Here is a 23,310-nt window from a genome sequence, read left to right on the forward strand (position 1 = left end):
GACAGGTCTATCCAAGCAGTTATGTCCTTGTCTTCTTCTTCTTCTTCTTCTTCTTCTTCTTCTTCTTCTTCTTCTTCTTCTTCTTCTTCAACTGCCCTATACCCGCAGGTTTCAGGGCGGTTTGCATAATAAAATCAAAATATAAAACCACAAAATCCAAAATAAAAATAAAAACAACAACCCAATGACCTGCTTTCTCCTGGAAAACCTGCTCTTTAGCGATCAATCGGAACAAACTTCAATCCACTTGATAGACATTTGCTCCAACTCAGTGGTAAAGATCGGGTTTCGCCAAGGCAAAGCAAGAGAGCAAGGGCAAGTCTGGATGAGCCCTATGTATAACAACATAGGAGCAATTTAATTAACTACTAAATAGCAAGGCAACAGCAGCTTGAGGCTGTGTGTAAATCTGTATGCCTTCCTTTGAAAGCATTGCTGGCGCTCAGAGGTAGGAAGGACCCCCCAAAAAGCTCAATGCACTTGTGATTCTAGCACCAGGCACAGAGCTGGGAGATCAGTGGAAAGGAGCGGGACAAAAGGGGCTTATAGCAACAGGAGGGATCTCAGGGAGGCAGGTGCAGGGCACACCCAGCTCTGTCCTCTAACGCCTCACTGCCACCCCTCAGCAGCTGCCACCTGAGGCAGATGCCTCATGTTGTTTAATGGCAGTGTTCCCCAATAATCGCATACCCCTTTTGAGAATTTAGTCTTACAGGCGCAGTTTTAATAATGCTATTAAGGCTATTAGATGAGGATGAGGAGATGAGGTGGAGCGGCTGACAGAGTGGTGTAGAGCTAAGAACTTGCTCATAAATACAAGGAAGACAAAGGAGCTTGTGGTGGACTTCAGGAGACAGAAGAGCAACGTCCAGCCACTTTTGATTGATAGGGTCTGTGTGGAGAGGGTAACAACGTTCAGATTTTTGGGCATTGAATTACAAGAGGATCTGTCCTGGAGTGTCAACACAAGGGGGCTTGTGAAGAAGGCGCAGCAGAGACTGTACTTTTTGAGAATACTAAGAAAAAACCATCTTCCGCAGAAACTGCTGCTTGCCTTCTATCACTGTGCCATTGAGAGCGTGCTCACTTATGGCTTATGTGTGTGGTACGGAAGCTGTACTACCCAGGACAGGTTGGGGTTGTGCAGGGTTGTTAAGGCAGCAGAGAGCATTGTTGGCTGCCCACTCTCCACCTTAGAGCAGATTTATGCCACAAGGTGCCATGGGAAGGCACTGGACATAGTAAAAGATCCATCGCATCCTGGTCACTGTCTCTTCGAGCTCCTGCCGTCGGGACGGAGATACAGGACGATGAAGACAAGAACGAGCCGTCTTAAGAACAGCTTCTTCTCCAGAGCGATCTCGGCCCTGAATGGGAAGCCTGGACTTTGAAAGTCATCTAATCTTCCTTGCTGTATTATACTGTATTGTTTAATTAGTGTTTTTATGGAGCAGTCAAGTAATTTCGTTGTCCCCGATGGGGGCAATGACAATAAAGATATTATTATTATTATTATTATTATTATTATTATTATTATTATATCTTTGGATTGTTTTCTGCAGCTAGAAAGACTATGATAAAGTAAAATAAAGAGTTCTGCCATCTACCTATGGAACCCTCAAGGGTACATATACCACACTTTGGGAAACACTGCTATACAGCATTCAAAATGGCAACACCAGCACTATGAATTGGAGGACAGGAACTGATACTACACACATAGGCACACTTTGCCTGCTGCTCACCCACATAAAACCAGGCAGCGGCAACAAAAACGATGCATTCCCCCCCCCTTCTGTGCAGCAGGACCCAAGAAAACAGAACCTTGCCATTGGCTATAGGAAAGAATTTCAGCCCAAAAAGATCTGTGGACCTTGTGGGAAAGGTTGATAAATATTAATGTTAGTTTGGGGTGGCTGGTGTCTCTTACCTCCTTCGAAAACCCACTCCACAGAATCTTGTTCTCATTGATAAACAGCCTCTCTCCTTTCTTGGCATAAACATTATAGTGTCCAACTTCCTCAAAGACAATGGAGCCGTCCTCTGGTGACAGGTGCCAATTGATGATGGAGTAATTCCCTATCAGGCCCCCCGATTCGTCAAAATCCACTTGCTCTCCCATGTTGTTTGTGAAGTTCAAGTGCCGCAGGTGCTTCAGTACCTACGGAGAAGGATACAGATAGAGGCTAAATCAGGCCATCACTGATACTGGCATCTTTTGACGGACCAACCCTGCTGTGCCAAAATCAAAAGCCATTAAAATGCCTGAAGTTAGGTAGAAACAGAAATGGCAGCTGGTGCTGCTGAAACGTTTACTTGTCAAATGCTTGGGTTGTTTTATACATCCTTTTGCAAATGGGTGTGAGATGATATTCCTGCATTGCAAAGGGGTTGGACTAGACTGGGGTTTCCCAAACTTGAGTCTCCAGCTGTTTTGGACTACAACTCCCATCATCCCTAGCTAGCAGAACCAGTGGTCATGGATGATGGGAGTTGTAGTCAAAAACAGCTGGAGACTCATGTTTTAGAAACTCTTGACTAGATGAACCTTGTGACCCCTTCCAATTCTATGACCCCCCCCAATTAAAATAAACCTCTTATTTTTGAGAAGGGAGAGGGGGCTATAGATGCTGGGGGAAGACTTATTAGAGACACTTGACTAGCCTCTCTTCAACTGGAAATGGCATCACTGTTAGGGAGTTTTCAGGGACCAGGGATATTCAGTTCTGCCAGGAAGCATAGGATTTGTAGTTTTCTGTGCCTCCCAATTTTTTTCTTTTCACTTTAATCTTCTCAGTGGTATTTGTGGTGGGGAAAGGGCTGGTAGTGGAAGGGTGTGAGATAAAAGAATGTGTTTGGTTGAGAAAGTTCAGTTGGTAGCACATGAGACTCTTAATCCCAGAGTTGTGAGTCTGAGTCTCATGTTGGGCAAAAGATTCCTGATGCTCCAGAGAAGCGGACACGGAGCAATGGATCCAAACTACAAGAAAGAAGATTCCACCTAAACATTAGGAAAAACTTCCTGACAGTAAGAGCTGTTTGACAGTGGAATTTGCTGCCAAGGAGTGTGGTGGAGTCTCCTTCTTTGGAGGTCTTTAAGCAGAGGCTTGACAACCATATGTCAGGAGTGCTCTGATGGTGTTTCCTGCTTGGCAGGGGGTTGGACTCGATGGCCCTTGTGGTCTCTTCCAACTCTATGATTCTAAATGCCTTTAAAAAAACACCTCTCAAGTCTTTTCAAGTATTTCCATGGAATGCTTGAAAATGAACGCAAACACATACTTATTTTTTAAGTGAGCTAAGTTGTGTGCTGATTTTTTTTTAATTAAAAAAACCCAAAATGTGCTTATGCCACCTTTCAGTTTTAAGAACTTCCAGGATGTCTCACACCATTAAAATACAGTATCAAGATAAAAACAGTAGCAGAACGGTAAAACCTGAGCAGAACAAAAAACAAAAACAACAAAACAAAACAAAAAACAAAACACCAACAGTACTTGTCAAAAACTAGTAGATTAAAATCAGCTTAAAATGGCAAATTGGTGAGCGTGGTTAAATGAAAAAGTCTTTGTCTGGTGTTAAAAGAACGTTGAGAAGAAAAATAGTACACACAGGGCACCACAATTGAAAAAGCACCACAACAAATTTGTTTCATGTGGTCTGAGGGCTGACTTCTCTCTCTCTCTCTCTCTCTCTCTCACACACACACACACACACACTTTTAAAAACAAGTACCAGCTGCTCAAAGTGGTTTAAAGTGCTACTCTTATCATTCACATTGAAAATTTAGTTGCAAAAGAGTTATATGATGTGTTGATGTGCTGTCCCAACTAGAAATATTGTAGTGGCTATTGACATGGGCGAAAAGGGACGACTATCTGTTGCTGCAAGCAACGTCCCTGAGAGCCTTCTGGAAACATGGCAGGCGTGGGATGGGGGCAGCCATGATTTTTCCAGTACAAGGTTCCTGGTTGGGACAGCAAGCCTTCATGTGCCATTATTCTCCAGCCACATTTTCAACACACATGTGACATGTGGTAAAGTTAGTGCCTGTGGTTTTTGTTTTGTTTTAAGTGCAAGTCAGATCTCAGACCAGCTTGTATTCTTATAGTAGTTAAAAATAAACACGACATATGTGTGCAGGTTTTGGGTGTGTGTGTGGGTAAATCCGCATGGAAATTGAACAGGACATATGAACTCGCGTAAAAGGGACACAGTCTGCCTCAGGACTGACCCATCTAACCTTAATGATTACTTTAGTATCCAGACAGACTTGTGCGAAAAAGCAGTCCTTTAGATCGGTTGCTTAATTTTTTGTAAAACAGGGTAATATGAGATAGGTAAAGGTAAAGGTACCCCTGCCCGAACGGGCCAGTCTTGACAGACTCTGGGGTTTCTGCGCCCATCTCACTCAAGAGGCCGGGGGCCAGCGCTGTCCGGAGACACTTCCGGGTCACGTGGCCAGCGTGACAAAGCTGCATCTGGCGAGCCAGCGCAGCACACGGAACGCCGTTTACCTTCCCGCTGGTAAGCGGTACCTATTTATCTACTTGCCCCCGGGGGTGCTTTCGAACTGCTAGGTTGGCAGGCGCTGGGACCGAGCAGCGGGAGCGCACCCCGCCGCGGGGATTCGAACCGCCGACCTTTCGATCGGCAAGCCCTAGGCGCTGAGGCTTTAACCCACAGCGCCACCCGCGTCCCCAAGGATACAAGGCTTGTAATAACTTAGTCCAAAAAAGTTAAGAATTTAACTAACAAAAATACTGTTTACTTAAACGCCATGGTAGCTATTCAGAGAACAGTTTTCAAAGAGAAAGGTGAAAAACTAACCATACTATAGTGACTTGAAACACAGTGATGCTGGATTTCCCAGATGTATTCTAAGTCACAGAGGGGACAAGGAAGTCTTCACCCAATGCGCTTTACGTGACTTGCTTCTCTGCACTTGCAGCCCTCCAGCCCCAAATCGTATTCAGTGATGCTGCCATCCACACATGCGCAAGGGATGCCTCAAATGTCCATCCACTCAGCTTAATTGCGGCTTAAAGGTAAAGGTAAAGGGACCCCTGACCATTAGGTCCAGTCGTGACTGACTCTGGGGTTGCGGTGCTCATCTCGCTTTATTGGCCGAGGGAGCCGGCGTACAGATTCTGGGTCATGTGGCCAGCATGACTAAGCCGCTTCTGGCGAACCAGAGCAGCGCACGGAAACGCCATTTACCTTCCCGCCGGAGCAGTACCTATTTATCTACTTGCACTTTGAGGTGCTTTCAAACTGCTAAGTTGGCAGGAGCAGGGACCGAGCAACGGGAGCTCACCCCGTCGCGGGGATTTGAACCGCCAACCTTCTGATCGGCAAGTCCTAGGCTCTGTGGTTTAACCCACAGCGCCACCCGTGTCCCTAATTGCGGCTTACATTTTCCAAATTGGATGGAAGCTGGTTTGAGAGAAAAGGCATCAAGCAGCGGTATTTCTCAAGAAACTGTAGGCTATAGATGGATTGTGGCTGACGTTCATGTGCACTTGAGATCTAAATTGCCCAGTTTCTTAGACTGTCATCCAAAAGCTTTACTTTTCTGGTTTATCACCACAGCAGTTATTAACGCTGGGCTTCAGCAAATGATTTAATTAGACATCGCCTATATGATATTGAGCGTCAGAATAATTTGGCCACAATATGGAAATTTTGTCCATGATAGGATTATTTTCCACCTAGTCATTTTGATACGTTGGCACCCTATTTGCAAAATTTAACAATTCCAGTACACAGATGTGCTTTCACTTATGCAAGATTACATATACAGTGGTACCTCAGGTTAAGTACTTAATTCGTTCCGGAGGTCCGTTCTTAACCTGAAACTGTTCTTAACCTGAAACACCACTTTAGCTAATGGGGCCTCCTGCTGCCGCCACGCCGCCGGAGCACGATTTCTGTTCTCATCCTGAAGCAAAGTTCTTAACCCGAGGTACTATTTCTGGGTTAGCGGAGTCTGTAACCTGAAGCATATGTAACTGAAGTGTAATTAGAGTAAGATCTATTCTTTGATTATTCATGTAAACCTCCAGTTTTTACCTCTATCTTCAGTACATTGTGTTTTGTTTTATTGCTATGGCTAATGGCTGATGCAAATAAAGATTCTTCTTCTTTTTCTTCTTCATGTGCACTTGGCTTCAAATAGCAAGGTGGGAACGCACTGGAACCTGAGTAAGGGCTAATGTGTGCACAGCCTGAAACTATAACTAGCATGATGAGCGTTCTAGAAATTGCTGTGGTTTACTGATGAGATTACCATGAAAGTTTTTAAAAAGTGTTTTGTGGAACTGGTCTCTTATGCAGTATATTGGATAGGTTCATGTAGGTAAGCGCAGGTAATTTTTATCTGTAAGCCACCTTGAATCCTTGTCAGTGAAAAAGGCAGGGTATAAATAAATTATTATTATTATTATTATTATTATTATTATTATTATTATTATTATTAGGTGCACACCTTTGTCTCTCAAAGCAGACGGGTGCCAACAAATGTGACGGGACAAGATGACAAGACATTTGCTTGGCCTTTTGGGTATAGCAAACCTAACTATTATCGGCTGTTACAGTTCTAATTCAACTTTTACTTGCACCCAGTGCACACAAAGCAAAGAAACTGAAAAAGCAACAGAGATATGGCTCTGAACCCCAATACCTGATGAAGAGCTGCATGAGAGCCGAAAACCTTGTGACTTTTTTAAAAAAAGGATTCTCTTATTAAAGATACTAGTTTCTATTATTCTATCACCCTCACTCTTGTTTCGCTAGTGCTGCAATGGCATTTGTCTAATATTAGCATGTCATGAAAATGGAAGTGTGGCAGGAGCAAGATGGGGAAGGGGGAGATGGCAAATGTTATCAGAATCAGGAGAAGCAGCAAAACCTGGACCATCTGCTCAGTCCACCAGCTCACGCTCAGCTAACCAACCTGACACATTTGTTTCCAAACAAATATTCTCACATTAGTGTAGCTGGAGACAGCTTGACTTGTCCTCTTCTCTTAAAGTCCTCTGTGCATCTTTTGAACTGGGGATGCCAATGACTGAGCCAGGATATACCATGTGCCAAAATACGTTGCCTCCCACTGAATAGAGCCCTGCTTTATCTTCCATGTGCAAAACTGTCAGACTGGTTTATGTATTTGAGTGATTTGAGTATTATAATTTCATAGAATCCTAGAGTTGGAAGAGACCACAAGGGCCATCGAGTCCAACCCCCTGCCAAGCAGGAAACACCATCAGAGCACTCCTGACATATGGTTGTCAAGCCTCTGCTTAAAGACCTCCAAAGTAGGAGACTCCACCACACTCCTTGGCAGCAAATTCCACTGTCAAACAGCTCTTACTGTCAGGAAGTTCTTCCTAATGTTTAGGTGGAATCTTCTTTCTTGTAGTTTGGATCCATTGCTCCGTGTCCGCTTCTCTGGAGCAGCAGAAAACAACCTTTCGCCCTCCTCTATGTGACATCCTTTTATATATTTGAACATGGCTATCATATCACCCCTTAACCACCTCTTCTCCAGGCTAAACATGCCCAGCTCCCTTAGCTGTTCCTCATAAGGCATCGTTTCCAGGCCTTGGACCATTTTGGTTGCCCTCCTCTGGACACGTTCCAGTTGGTCAGTGTCCTTCTTGAACTGTGGTGCCCAGAACTGGACACAGTACTCCAGGTGAGGTCTGGCCAGAGCAGAATACAGTGGCACTATTACTTCCCTTGATTTGAGTAATGCTGTACCAGTGTGGCATAGTGGTTAGAGTGTCAGGCCTGGGAGACCAGGGTTCAACTCCCACTCAACTGCCTCTCAGCCTAATCTACCGCACAGGGTTGCTGTGAGGATTAGAGGAGACCATATACACTGCTTTGAGCTCCTTAAGAGAAAAAGGTATGATATAAATGCAACATATACATATGCATGTATCAAAGGGTGGTATTCAACGCTAGTCCTACTCAGAGCAGGCCTATTAAAGTAAATATACATGACTAAGGTTCATTAGTTTCTATGGATCTACGCTGAGTAGGGCTTAGCTGAATAAATGTGTACCTAATGCAAATAACGAAACTGACATTAGACAGCGTCTGTAATGAACATTACACTTTTCCTCAATGTGAAGTGGCGATAAGCCAAAACTAATTTTCCAGTTTACTATTTCTGCATATTTGTCTGCATTGATGATCTCTGTGAGTGGCCAGCGAATTACCTGAAAGGTGGCACCCTCTCTTCTGCTTTTGGAATCTAAAATCATCAAGAGTTTGAGAAGTTTACACCCCACAAAACTAGACCGGACAGGATAGAGAAACCATCTGAAGCCAAATCTGACATTTTGAATTTAGGGTGAAAATTTGTAGCTGTGAGGTGACGGATGATGTACCTTGAGACATAAAGTCTCTCTCTGTAAATTTGCTACAGGGTTAGGTGATCTACTGCCAACTCAAGTAAGAGTTATGGTTTGCTTCCTATATGCTTATATATCTGTAAGCAAACTATTACTAAGACAACATAATTCTCTTGTGCTTTCCCAACCAAATGAATCTCCAAGGGCACTTCTATTTTTCTAGAAAAAGAGGTGCCAGAACTCACCATGAACACCTCCCTTGTTCTCTTATAATGGCAATGGTGGCCACCTGAGAGGTGCCGGAACTGAGTTCAACCTGGAAAAAAGCCCTGTCCAAGTGTTGCCTGGGCGCATCTCACCCGGGGGGTGGGGGAGTGAGAACTGTGTAACACAACAAAATATTTGGATCAGAGTCCAATTTATCAAAGGGAAAGTGTGTCCTCCCTCAAAGAGGGCATGTGTTGCGGTGAGACCTGGAGACGGACCTCCTGTGTTGTGGGTGGGAATACTGGACAAGCTACAACACCCGATTGGTAGGTCCCTCGTTGCTGGGTTTAATCTGGCCAATGGGGTGCAGTCTAGATGGATCGAGGGACCTATATATGCCTATGCACGTGACCCAGAGCTTCCTCTTTTGGCTCGTACATCGGAACACCCGCCCACCTCTCCCTATATGTAGGGTATTTTGCAACTGGCCTTGCTAAGCTGTTGTGTGTCATCTGTCGTTGGGACAGGGGCATGGCAGGAATTTTCCCCGCTTGACTGATTGGCTGGTGCCATTTGGGTTTCACCTGCCGCATAGCAAATCGTCACAACTTGTAAGGTTGCGGATGGGCACTGGTTCAGGTGATAGGGATGGGAGAATTGTCTCGCCATTCCTATGTGAAGGGTATTCCGTTAAAGGAATCTAGGGACTCAACTTGGTTTGGTCAACCCCGAGAGGGGGTTGTGCCCGTGCCTGAGTCCAGGGGAGCATCTGGGGAGTGGACATAGTCCGTTCCCGGGCTTTCCGCCTACCTCAGGTGTTCACCCTTGGCTGACCTATGACAGAGCTCTGGGTCAGCGCTACCTGCAAGGGTGCAGGGAGCTAGTCGAACCAGAGCCTATGCAACCACTCACTTTCTGTAATCAACAAAGTTGTGGCCTGAATTCTGCCAAAAAACAAAACTAAAATTTGAGTCAAATGTGTCTTTATTTAGGGGAGAGGTCTCTGGGTCTGAACACGCAGGAAATGTAAGGAATCGCTCCCTCGCACCAGCGATGCTTCTAGACATAGGTTGTCTTAGTGTACCTATTCATTGCTGTTTTGCTTCAAACAAGAAGTGTCTGGAGGCGGTTGGAGGATGGATGGCGGCTAACAGATTGAGGTTGAATCCTGACAAGACAGAAGTACTGTTTTGGGGGGACAGGAGGCGGGCAGGTGTGGAGGATTCCCTGGTCCTGAATGGGGTAACTGTGCCCCTGAAGGACCAGGTGCGCAGCCTGGGAGTCATTCTGGACTCACAGCTGTCCATGGAGGCGCAGGTCAACTCTGTGTCCAGGGCAGCTGTCTGCCAGCTCCATCTGGTACACATGATGAGACCTTACCTGCCCGCAGACTGTCTCGCCAGAGTGGTGCATGCTCTGGTTATCTCCCGCTTTGACTACTGCAATGCGCTCTACGTGGGGATACCTTTGAAGGTGACCTGGAAACTACAACTAATCCAGAATGCGGCAGCCAGACTGGTGACTGGGAGCGGCTGCCGAGACCATATAACACCGGTCTGGAAAGACCTACATTGGCTTCCAGTACGTTTCCGAGCACAATTCAAAGTGCTGGTGTTGACCTTTAAAGCCCTAAACGGCCTCGGTCCAGTATACCTGAAGGAGCGTCTCCACTCCTATCGTTCTACCCGGACACTGAGGTCCAGCACCGAGGGCCTTCTGGCGGTTCCCTCATTGCGAGAAGCAAAGTTACAGGGAACTAGGCAGAGGGCCTTCTCGGTAGTGGTGCCCTCCCTGTGGAACGCCCTCCCACCAGATGTCAAAGAGAACAACAACTACCAGACTTTTAGAAGACATCTGAAGGCAGCCCTGTTTAGGGAGGCTTTTAATGTTTGATGTAGTACAGTATTTTAATATTTTTTTGGGAAGCCGCCCAGAGTGGCTAGGGAAGCCCAGCCAGATGGGCGGGGTATAAATAATAAATTATTATTATTATTATTATTATTATTATTATTATTATTATTATTATTGGATTGCTTCCAGATGACTGGAATTCAAATGATATTCAGCAGCTAAGAAAGCAGTCCCTAACCCAAATATTGGGCAGGGTGGTTTGCATCTGAAGCATGGTATGGGGGAAAGGGTTACCGTAAATGCACACACACACTAGCCTCAATCCTCACTGTGATCAGCTTGTGGCTGCAACTGGGGTGACACTGTTGTAAAGACAGTGCTATTTCGAAAGGTTAAAGTGACAGAGTTGACTCCAAGAGAGGAGAGACAGACCACAGAGAACAAAATGGTAAGATGGATCCATACAGACCATAACCAGCAACATCCCCACCCTCCGCAAAGTACTGGAACAGCTGCACAAGGGGTCATCCTTACCTATGGAGGCTGTGCACTTGTTCCTTTGTGCTTTGTGTCAGAAGATTGAGGGGGAAAGCTCAAGAGCAGGACGTTTTACTCACAATATCATGCAGATGCCTCAAAAACAGTGAGTGAATGAAGTGTGGCTATTCCACAATACATGACCATTGTGGAAGCAGCTCAGGAATGATGTGCTGCGGGAGAGCGCACTGATAGCACCACTGCTGCAAACAGCACAGAAATCCCTCACGTGGGAAGTTACAGACTTCGACTCATTGTACAGAGGGTGTGGAATGGCTGTGAAAAAAGAGCATTAACAGCGCACCTTAGCTGTGCACTGAGTGCATCTGCCACTGTTATATTCTCTGCAAAATAACTTTCCATCTTTACTTCTTAAAATACTGTCATTTATGAACCCAATCACAGTCCTCTAATCCAAGCCCATGCCTGCAATCACTTACAATTCTACGCATGTCTATGCAGATGTAAGTCCCACTGTGTTCACTTAAAAAGGTAAAGGACCCCTGACAGTTAAGTCCAGTTGCAAACGACTCTGGGGTTGCGGCGCTCATCTCGCTTTACTGGCCGAGGGCACCGGTGTTTGTCCGCAGACAGTTTTTCTGGGTCATGTTGCCAGCATGACTAAGCTGCTTCTGGCGAAACCAGAGCAGTGCACGGAAACGCTGTTTACCTTCCCGCCGGAGTGGTACCTATTTATCTACTTGCACTTTTGGCATGGTTTTGAACTGCTAGGTTGGCAGGAGCTGGGACAGAGCAACAAGAGCTCACCCCGGCACGGGGATTCGAACCGCTGACCTTCTGATCAGCAAGCCAAAGAGGCTCAGTGTTTTAAACCACAGTGCCGCTTGTTCACTTCCAAGTTAAGAGTGTTTATTTCAAAATAAATCCCAGTGAAATGGGTGGGACTTTTTTCTGAGGAAGGAGGGCTAGGATTGTACCTCTATCTCTGTCCTTAGCTGAACCCACCCATTGAGGGCTACTGAAAATACCAACCCCTCCCCTCTCTTCCTTTTTCATTGAAGAGAGGAAAACCAATGGGAGGAAAGCAATGAAGTAGAATGTCCTTCATCATTTAATGTAATAGTAAACAGCACCCTCTTTCCTTCGCATTAACACCCTCATAAATCCTTTCCTCTGTGTGTGATAAATGATAATGACCCTTCCCGCTATCATGGTTTTAAAAGCAGGTGCTAAACAGAGGAGAGGCGAAGAAGAGTTTCTGTTCTTGTCAGTCGGAAGCAGATGCATCAACAGGAGAGCTGGAAGATTAGGTGTCCTTCTCCGTGAGCATCATTTCAAACCAGCAGCCCCCAGTCATTTGCCCCATGGTCTTCTTAAAACAAGACCTTTTGTTTCATATTACTAGCCTAATATACTAATTTTACCCCTTTAGCCCTTGCACAGAGTTGCCCTGAATGAACTGGGCTTCTTTTTAAACGCCGCTGAATTGATTCTTTGGCATTTATGTTTCTATCTTTAGTTACAAAACATACATGACAAGTCCTTAACAGTGAATTGTTTTGGCTAATCATTGACAGTCTGTAACCTATAAAAAGCTGCAAAAGTCACACAGTGATGAGGGCAGAGGATGTGGATTTTTCAAAAATGCTTTGGGGGGAAATAAAGCATTCATTCAAGAGGAAGGCAATGATGACATATTATTATGAAAAATGCCCCATCCGTTGGGAAATGCAAAGCGTGCAGGAAGGAGAATCTATACATTCCACTGGTTGAGACCTAGAGAGTACACCATAAAAATGAATAATGGGGGGAGAGGGGAATAAAGAGTTGTAAATGGGGTACCACTAGAGTCGGGGTACCACTGACTCTCTTGTGGAGGAGGCATGTATGTATGCTAGGGTTGCCATATTTCAGAAAATGTAAATCCAGACAAAAACGTTGTTGCCTTTTTTTTGGGGGGGGGGGTGTCAAAGTTGTTGAGCTTTTTTTTCCAGCTAGTTTTAATAAAATCGGCAAAAAACAAAAAACAAAAAACCCACTTACAACATGGGATGCCATACATTTAAATGTTCGCCCGGACACCATTTTCGGAATCAAAATCCCAGCGATGTCCAGGATTTTCTGGATGTACGGCAGCCCTTTGTAGCCTGCAGAATGTTTGAAGATGACTTTGCAGGAGGAATGACAATGACTAGGGCAGTGGTTGGAACAGGAGGGCAGGGACACAAAGGGTGCTTCTTTGTGGCAGTTCATTGAGGACTCACAAGCTGCTCATTCACGCTTTTTGGGGTTTTTTGCAGAATCCACGCAACGTAACTCCAATCAAATTGCCTTTCACTCTCTCTCTCTCTCTCCTCTGCCCCACATTAATCCAGATTTACCATTTCTGCAGAAAATCTGTCAACTAAAAAGGCCCCACAGAAACAGTAAATCTGGATTAAATGGGAAAATCTGAGGATGGCATCATGTAGATGCTACACAAAACTAGCATGAACGAGCAGCACAAGTCCATAATAAACTGCTATGTGGAAGCACCAATACGTCTGGGTATGTGTGGGTTTCCTGGAGAGCATCATCTCAGTCCTTCTGTTCCAGCCATCCATACCACACAGTTGTCATTCCCCACTGCAAAACCATCTTCAGACATTCTGTAGGTTGCATATATACATGCTATACAGTGGTACCTCGGGTTAAGTGCTTAATTCGTTCGGGAGGTCCGTTCTTAACCTGAAACCTGAAGCACCACTTTAGCTAATGGAGCCTCCTGCTGCCGCCGCCGCACGATTTCTGTTCTCATCCTGAAGCAAAGTTCTTAACCCGAGGTACTATTTCTGGGCTAGCGGAGTCTGTAACCTGAAGCGTATGTAACCTGAAGCGTATGTAACCCAAGGTACCACTGTACCATTAAAGCACACTGATGCAGGGTCCCACTTGGATACAATTCTATGACAATATATGCAATATTAATCCTATTCAGAGTAGACCTGCTCTGTTAAAATTAGTAGACATGACTAACTTGGGTACATAAACTGTACTGGGTCTACTGTGGGGAAGACTAATTGTTGGATACAACCCATAGCATTTTTAAAGAACACATTTATATATAATCTTCCACACTAATCTCAAGATGGTTTACAGCATTAGAAGACGTTCTAGTAAGCTTTATTTTATTTTTTTAATGTAGTGTAGTTCATAAGGTGCTAAGAAGGCAAGTCTATGCACATTTATTTGGGAGTACACTCCATTTAGCTCAGTGAGACTTACTGCTGGGCAAACATGTGTGGAGGACATTACTAAGCAATCAGTCATGATAATGGACAAACTGCAGCCCAGCATGCCACCAAAAAACCACCATCAAATAGGCGAAGAGACTAAATGCTGAATGGCAACTAATTTTGTGAATGAATGTTCAATGTGGCTAAAGGCAAGCTGCTATTCTCTCAACCTAAGTCTCCCATCTGTGGCATTGTCATAGTCTAGGTCCTGTCCTGACTCAGACACAACCGAGAAACAGAGCTGTGCATCATCAACATGCCAGTGAAGCCTCTCTCCAAATTTTCCAGTGACCATTCCCCACAACTTCATATAGATGTTAAAAATGGGGACCAAATAATACCCTTTGGGACCCCACAGCAAAAATGTCATGGGGCTGATGCTACTCTCTGAAACTATAGTCATTTATGGATTAACCCATATCTTAAGATCCATATCCTGTTCTGTTATTTCCAGTCAATAGTAAAGATAAAGGGACCCCTGACCATTAGGTCCAGTTGTGCCCGACTCTGGGGTTGCAGCGCTCATCTCGCTTTATTGGCCGAGGGAGCCGGCGTACAGCTTCCGGGTCATGTGGCCAGCATGACTAAGCCGCTTCTGCCGAACCAGAGCAGCGCATGGAAATGCTGTTTACCTTCCCACTGAAGCGGTACCTATTTATCTACTTGCACTTTGATGTGCTTTCGAACTGCTAGGTTGGCAGGAGCAGGGATCGAGCAACGGGAGCTCACCCCGTCGCAGGAATTCGAACCACCGACCTTCTGATTGGCAAGTCCTGGGCTCTGTGGTTTAACCCACAGCGCCACCCGCGTCCCTATTTCCAGTCAGTACATCACCTTAAATTGTGAACTCCTAACTCCCTTTCCATTTCTGTTATGGCGGTTCCTGTCACGACATTCACAGTGTGGTTTTTCCCAAATCATCTCCTATATTAACAGTATTTCCTATCTTGCTGTCAACCATAATTTCAACCATACACTCCTACTTCCCTCCTTCAAGTACAAAATAGTATATATTGTGCTAGTGACAATAAAACCATGACACATCATGATGTTCAGTGGTGCCATCTTTATCCAATTTTAAGCACCAGGCAAAACTTTCCCTTTTCTTCAGCTTTCAGGTCTTAATTTGAAGTGAGGCAGCAACTGTAAGACCTGCCTTTTAATTGTACAGTGGTGTGTGGGTGTGTTTTAGGTTTTTAATTAGTTGCGTTTTTTGTAATTTTGTTTTACTGTTTGTAAAGTCGCTTTGAGATGCTTTTTTGAGGAAAGCAACTGATAAATAATAATAATAATAATAATACTGATCACACATGCAAACCACGCGCTCTACAACTAATCTATCAGATCCACCTACTGTTTTCCTAAGACTGAAAACAATATGGACTTTGAATTATTTTATATCTATATAAAAAAATCCCTGGTAAAGTCCATCTATTGATTAATGGAAAGGCAAATGTCACTACGTGAAGCGCACTAGTGTTTTACAGAGATTAATCTGTTGAAATAAGTGTTTCGTTGATGCTCAGGAGTTTCCCATTAGATGAACCCAGTGACACAGAGTCAAACTACCAGCCTCCCTCTGCGAATATTTTATGGATGATTTGCTAAGTCATCTGCTACAACTCCTCACAATTTAAACAACACCAGAACGAAACAGCCAGTTCCCACCAACAAGAGTGCCACTTGCTTTCTGCACACGGCCGTCTACTCTGGTACAAGAGCAGAGGGAGAACTTCAGGGTGAACTTTATATGGGGATAGCTACAAACACTGGGCTTGCTGCACACATCTTGCTAGGTAAAGGGACCCCTGACCATTAGGTCCAGTCGTGACCGACTCTGGGGTTGCGGCGCTCATCTCGCTTTATTGGCCGAGGGAGCCAGCGTACAACTTCCGGGTCATGTGGCCAGCAGGACTAAGCCGCTTCTGGCGAACCAGAGCAGCGCACGGAAACGCCGTTTACCTTCCCACTGGAATGGTACCTATTTATCTACTTGCACTTTGACGTGCTTTCGAACTGCTAGGTTGGCAGGAGCAGGGACCGAGCAATGGGAGCTCACCCCATCACGGGGATTCAAACTGCCAACCTTCTGATTGGCAAGTCCTAGGCTCTGTGCTTTAACGCACAGCGCCACCCACATCCCATGTGAAAAAAATCCTCTCCTTTATAGTACAATGTACTCTGGAGGTTGCCAACCCAGTGCTCACGAATGCCCTCATTAGCAACCCCAGGATGGAGAGACCCAGACCCTAAGCTTTCATCACCAATCCCACAGCAGTGAGAGACTTCAGGGATTCTGTTTCCTTTGAATGAAAGTCTCTGGGGACTGTGGTGTCTTCGTGACATATGGTTTTACTGACACATCTATACAAGCTGAGCATAAGATGGGGTGTTAATGCCGTTGGCCCCTCCAACAGATCTTGTTCCACCAGTGAGTTTCAGAACAGGAAGCAAGTCAAGCCTCTGTGTCAAAAAAACCTGGGCTCTAGTCTGTTATTATCCAACACCTTGTATGACATGGCCTTAAGCCAGGAGAGGGGGGGGTGCCTGCACTCTACTTCTGAAAGCAGTCACTGCTCACGACCTCAATATATTAAGGACCCCCTCTCCCCATATGAACTGACCCGAACCCAGTGCTTGTGATCTGAGGCCTTTCTCTGTGTCCCTGCTCCCTGAGAGGTTTAGAGGTTGACAACATGAGAATGGGGCCTTTTTGTTGGTGGCTCCCTGGTTGTAGAATGCTCTCCCCAGAGAGGCTTGCCTGGTGCCATCTTTAGGTGCCAGGTGAAAACACTCCTCTTTATCCAGACCTTTGGCCATTAAACAATGTATGGCTTTTTAAAAGCGGGGCGGGGGACTGTTATTATTATTTCTTTTTCTGTGATTGTTTTATTTATTAATTATTATTATTGTGCTATGTAAATGATGCTTTTAATGTTGTACTGTGCCCTGGAATCTTCAGATAAAAGGCCGTATAAAATTTGAATATGAGTAAAAAAGGAATCACAAAGAAAGGAATGGCTGCTTAATAGCCAACAGGCCACCTCTTTAGTCATGTCAATAAGATGCTTAACAGCCTTGAAAACAGCCATTAACTTACCGTATTTTTTGCTCTATAAGACTCACTTTTTCCCTCCTAAAAAGTAAGGGGAAATGTGTGTGCGTCTTATGGGGCGAATGCAGGCTGCGCAGCTATCCCAGAAGCCAGAACAGCAAGAGGGATTGCTGCTTTCACTGCGCAGCGATCCCTCTTGCTGTTTTGGCTTCTGAGATTCAGAATATATTTTTTCTTCTTTTCCTCCTCCAAAAACTAGGTGCGTCTTATGGTCTGGTGCGTCTTATAGAGCGAAAAATATGGTAACTAAGAGACTGGTTTGACCACTTGAGCAGTTCCTTCTACTACAGAATCCCACCCTACAGATATAATACCACAGGCCTGGAGGGGACCAAACCGGCATCCAAACCAACCCCCTCAATCCTATAATAACACAATGCCTCTAAAGTTGAGGTGCAGCTCAGCTCACCATATCAAGGGGGTGGGATGCAGTACTCATTATGATGCACAGACATAAAAACCTTCCCTTAGAGACAGCAGAGAGGAAGAACAAAAATGAAAGAGGCATATTATTGAATGAAAGTGTAGGTGTCCCACACACATCGGGAATTTGTAAAGAAATATACAGTGGTACCTTGGTTTACAACCATAATCCGTTCCGGAGGTCTGTTTGTAAACCAAAACAGGTTGTAACCCAAGGCACGCTTTCGCCAATGGGGCTCCCCCCAAAATTTGTTCGTAATCCAAAAAAAGGTTGCAAACCGGGACATGCACTTCCGGGTTTGACGTGTTTGTAATTCAAAACGTATGCAAACCAAGACATATGCAAACCAAGGTACCACTGTGTATGATTCTTGAGCTCATCTGATATCTACAAGCCCTAGAGCACCCCCACATTCAAATTGCTGAGCTACCACCCCACCTCCTTTTTCAGTGGGTGGGAGAGAGCAGAAGAGATGGAGGCATGGCAGAATGAATAATCCACATAGCAACGCTGGAGAGGCAGCGCTCATCTGCCACACTATACCGGATCTTCTTCTTGGGTGAATCCTTCCTGTGAAGGTTTAGCCCTAACGTGCTGAACCAGAAATTCAGGGAGCTTCTGAGATGCTGAAGAAACAGAGAGAAGAGAAGAGAAGGAATAGGAAAGCTTTTTGAAGGACATAAAAAGGATCAGTGCATGAAACCTGAAAGAGTAAGTGGAGAAGAATAACAGAATGAAGAAGTTGGGTGGGTGAAAGTGGATGGATGGATGGATGACTAAACAAACCAATGTAGCAGAGAGGGAGAAAGATAGTAGAACTGACTCAAAATGTGAGCTAGAGCAAGCATCTTCAGCCTTTCCAGACCCAGGACCCACTTTTAACCCAAACATGCATTTTGGGACCCATTTCTTTATCTTTTACCATATATTTGCATGGTGGTGGTGCTCCTGTTGCAATCTACCTTGGTTCAAGCTGTGACTCAACAGCTGAAGACCAGTGAGCTAAACGATTTGGCTCCCTGCCATGTCCTCCTCTGGCCTAACCCCTGAAGAGAGTCTCCTCTTCCTGCATGCCGATATATTCCATGATGGTTCCTATGTGTCCTCTGACAACAAAAACAGGGGGGGGGGGTATTGCCAAGCAGAGCCTCTTAGTGTTTCTCAAACTTGGGTGTCCAGCTGTGTTTGACTACAACTCCCATCATCCCTAGCTAGCAGAACCAGTGTCACGGATGATGGGGGTTGTAGCCCAACAACCTGGAGACCCAGGTTTGAGATACACTGGCTTATTGGTAGGGTCTGTGAAACCAGAGGGGAATGTATCACCCAATACGCCACACCTCCCATGGTTAGGCTCTTGCTAAAAGCACTGAAGAAGACCTCTAGCAATGCATATATGGTGTTCAATTTTGTGTCTTGTAAACACAGCGTACAGCAATTCTGTAACTGCGGCGGAAAAATTTTACCTGCCATGCTTCCACTTTCTTGATGTCAGCACATGACCCATTGGTGAACAGTCCTTTCCCAGGGGTGCAAGTGTATATATCCTGCAAAGCATGGGCAATGGAGTATACGGCCAAGTATACATTGTAAGATATCCGCAGGTGAGTATAATCCATGTAGGGAGTCTCCACACTGGTGATATTTTCGTGCCCAGTACAGGGGGCGCGGAAGGCACTTGTGCCATTCCCAACTCCAGTGCCTTCTTCACGGCTCTTCTGGAAAGAAGCAGGACCTGGATAATTTTTGTTGCTATCTGCCAGGTAGCAGTTAAAAGTCTCCTCCCAAAACTCTTTGATAAATCCATTGTTCACAGATTTCCTCGGATTCACCTTCCGCAGAAAGTTGCGGAAGCCGGGGATCTGCCCTGCCTTCAGAGCAAATCCGATGGTGCCACCCATGACATGAAAGAACTCTGGCATAGCTATCAGCGAAGAGCTGGCCCAGGCTTCACTGGCCAGCCAAATCCTGCCAGTGATGTTACGTGTGACAATCTCTTTGATCAGCGGTTCCAGATCCGGCCCACTTGAGAAAACGACTATCACCTTCGCTGTGGAATTCTCAATGACTTTCACCACCTGCTGGATCTGATCCTCAGGCAAGTACTGTGCGATGAGCTCACTGAAGTCAATGCAGATGTTTCTCTCCTCGGTCTCTTCCCTGAACTTTTCGATTCCTGGCCGTCCGTAATTGTCATCTGCCGCAATGGTGCCCACCCAGTTCCAGCGGAAGTACTCGACAATGTCTGCCATGGCGGTGGCCTGGTGTTCGTCATTGGGTATGGTACGCAGGAAAGATTTGTACTCATTCCTGTTGCTCAGCAGACGGCTGGATGAAGCATAGCTAACCTGCGAGAGGGGACAGCGAAGAAGCAGTTAAGCAAACCGAGTAAAAGCAGCAAGTCAGCAAAAACAATTCATAAAAGGTTTCCTTTGCTCTTGTTGTCTTGGAATTCTTATGGTGTATGAGGAAAGCGATGCCCCAATCACAAACATATAAAACGTTCTGAAGGTGTTATAGTCTGTCTTTCTGCCTGCTTACCTCACACTTTATCTCATGCTCCATCTAAGGTAAAGGTAAAGGGACCCCTGACCATTAGGTCCAGTTGTGGCCGACTCTGGGGTTATGCGCTCATCTCGCTTTATTGGCCGAGGGAGCCGGCGTACAGCTTCCGGGTCATGTGGCCAGCATGAGTATGCCGCTTCTGGCGAACCAGAGCAGTGCACAGAAACGCCGTTTACCTTCCTGCCGGAGCGGTACCTATTTATCTACTTGCACTCTGACGTGCTTTCGAACTGCTAGGTTGGCAGGAGCAGGGACTGAGCAACGGGAGCTCACCCCGTCGTGGGGATTTGAACCGCCAACCTTCTGATCGGCAAGTCCTAGGCTCTGTGGTTTAACCCACAGCGCCACCCGCGTCCCATGCTCTATCTACTAAGGTGCAAAATACCCAGAATTACATAGACAAAAAGGTTGGACGTAACTATTTATTCCCCTCAATGTATGCTTGAAATTGAATTCTCAGTGGGAAGCTGGAATTAGAGTTTATAGGCAGCTGAGACTGTATAATTAATAAGTCTGACAATAGGATGGAAAAATGGACAGAACTGAATCACATAGAATCCTTCTCCTTTCCTCATGGGGGGAAAAGTTACACTTTGCCTCCTCTCCTCCCTTACTCTTGACAGAAACGAAAGGGAGGAAACCAAGGACTGATCAGGATACCACCCTGAAATCTCCAGTTATAGGGCGCTCTATAAATTCAATAAAGAAATAAAATAAATAAATCTAGGCTACTAGGCAGGTCCACACCATATGTTTGAAGTGCATCCAACAGAAATTTAAAGCTCATGCTTTCCCCAGATAATCATGGGAACTGTAGTTTTCCCCCAGACTCAAAACCCCCAACACCCTCAACAAACTACAGTTCCCAGGATTCTCTTGGGGGAAGTCATGTGCTGTAAATTGTTCATTGCATAGGCTTTAAATGTATTATCAATGTAGCTGCACATGCAGAGGTGCTGCAATGGACAGAAATGAATGTGGTCACTGGTTATAGGTGGAAGACAGCATAAAAATTGGGGTGCACAATGACTGCGAAGTGGAGCACATACAACCAGCAGATGTGAAGTTGACAGGGGCAGGTTTTAAGTAGGGTGCTAAACAAGATTGTGTAGCACACAGGGACCACAAATGGGTCAGTTCTGAGTGTAGTTTAATTCTTAATTCCTGTTCCCAGAGAACTCTGGGAATTGCAGCTCTGTGAGGGGAATAGGAGTCTCTTAGCAATTCTCAGCACCCTTAACAAACTGCATTTCCCAGAATTCTTTGAGGGAAGCCATGTCTATTTAAAGTGGTATGATACTGCTTTAAATGAATGGTGCAGATGGGGCCCAGTTCTATACTCTCTCTCATCCTACTCTGATTAACCCCTCTTCCCTCACTCAGTCTGGCTCCCCTCCCCTCATTAACCCCGTTCATATGTTAATTGTGTGAAAGTTGCCCTACATAATTACACCCAGGACTACAAAGGGAATTAAAGGTGTACAAAAGCAGGACAACAAAAGGGAAAGGGGGGGGGGACCCTGAATAAATTATTTGTGCATGTCGTCACTGTGAAAATGCGAAGCACATCATGCCTGAATTGACTTTTTGCATGGAGTCCAAAGACAAATAGTAATGTCAGGGGACAACATTCTAGGCCTTACTGACAGTCAAATAGTAACAAATTACCATGTCCAGGTGGCATCTACCTGAGAGTTTTAAATAACACAGATATTAAACTTTTGATGTCTCAAATCATTCACATTTATGCGTGAAACTCACTCAGCTCCCTCAACACACACTTTAGAAATATGGCTATAGTTCTCAATAACTGCAACAACAATAAATCCACAAACAAAATGTATTAATCTGACCATTCTGGGTTTGAATTTAGAACATCCTATTATTATGGCTTGGAAGCAAGAATCCACTCTTGGATTTATTAATTTTTTTCTGATAGAATACACTGAGAAGAAGCTATCAGTAAACAGCAATTTTCTTTCTTTCGAAATATATACACTTACAGTAGAATTTTTTTTGGGGGGGGGGAATCTGAAAACTGGGAAATACAAGCTAGCTGTTCCTTAAAAGACAACTCCAGCCATGAGGTTCTAAAATGCAAGAGCACACCTTGCTAATGCAGCTGGACAGCTCATCAACTGGTTAATGTAGGATGCCTTGCCATTTGATGCAGCTACTGGGCTTTAGCATGGGGTGTGGGTAGTGCTGTGGTCTAAACCACTGAGCCTTGCCGATCAGAAGGTCGGCGGTTCAAATCCCTGTGACGGGGTGAGCTCCCATTGTTCAGTCCCTGCTCCTGCCAACCTAGCAGTTTGAAAGCACGTCAAAGCGCAAGTAGATAAATAGGTACCGCCCTGGCGGGAAGGTAGATGGCGTTTCTGTGCTCTGCTCTGGTTCGCCAGAAGCGGCTTGGTCATGCTGGCCACATGACCCGGAAGCTGTCTGCAGACAAACGCCGGCTCCCTTGGCCTATAGAGCGAGATGAGCATGCAACCCCAGAGTCGTTTGCGACTGGACTTAACGGTCAGGGGTCCCTTTACCTTTGCCAGCCTTTAGCACACATTAGAATTCACGGGGTGGGGGCAACGACTCCCTCCCGCTTTTTAATCAATATTGAGAATCACTTCTTGAGTCCACTGTCTGTACTGATCTGTTCGTGAAACTTGCCTTCAACTTCTGGAACTGGGAACAAATGCTGCTGGTTCCCCTTTGGTGACTTAAACAATCTACTTGACCTAAAACCTGCTTGACGCTGCCTCTCAAAGAACGAGACATGCAAGGATTCCTAGAAATCCAGCGCTGAATATTTTCTTCAAGACTTTCTCCAAAGGGCTGACATTTGGAGTACTAAACAACTTGCAACCCTCAAAATGGGGGGCGTGAGGGGGAAGAGAAAGAGAGAGAATGACCTTCCACCCATGCCTTCTCTGTCTCATTTGGTAGAAGTCATGCATGCTTTCTCAGAAAGGCAAACGAAGCAATATTCCCTCCCCGTGCAATCTGCTGGATGGCAAG

General features: G+C 45.3%; 1 protein-coding gene across 2 annotated transcripts in view; it reads right to left on the minus strand.

Annotated features, from left to right (window-relative positions):
* CASR (calcium sensing receptor) overlaps window positions 1-23,310 on the minus strand; it is a 52,562-nt gene that overhangs the window by 7,433 nt on the left and 21,819 nt on the right. For both annotated transcript variants that reach the window (XM_082206052.1, XM_082206051.1), the window contains exons 4-5: window positions 19,197-20,078; window positions 1,931-2,161 (exon numbers count right to left, since the gene is read on the minus strand). In XM_082206052.1, coding sequence (XP_082062178.1) covers window positions 1,931-2,161; window positions 19,197-20,078 — 1,113 coding nt within the window. The remainder of the gene's footprint in view (window positions 1-1,930; window positions 2,162-19,196; window positions 20,079-23,310) is intronic.

Source organism: Podarcis vaucheri, assembly GCF_965113315.1.
Source record: "Podarcis vaucheri genome assembly, chromosome: 17".
In the NCBI taxonomy this organism is placed as follows: Eukaryota; Metazoa; Chordata; class Lepidosauria; order Squamata; family Lacertidae; genus Podarcis; species Podarcis vaucheri.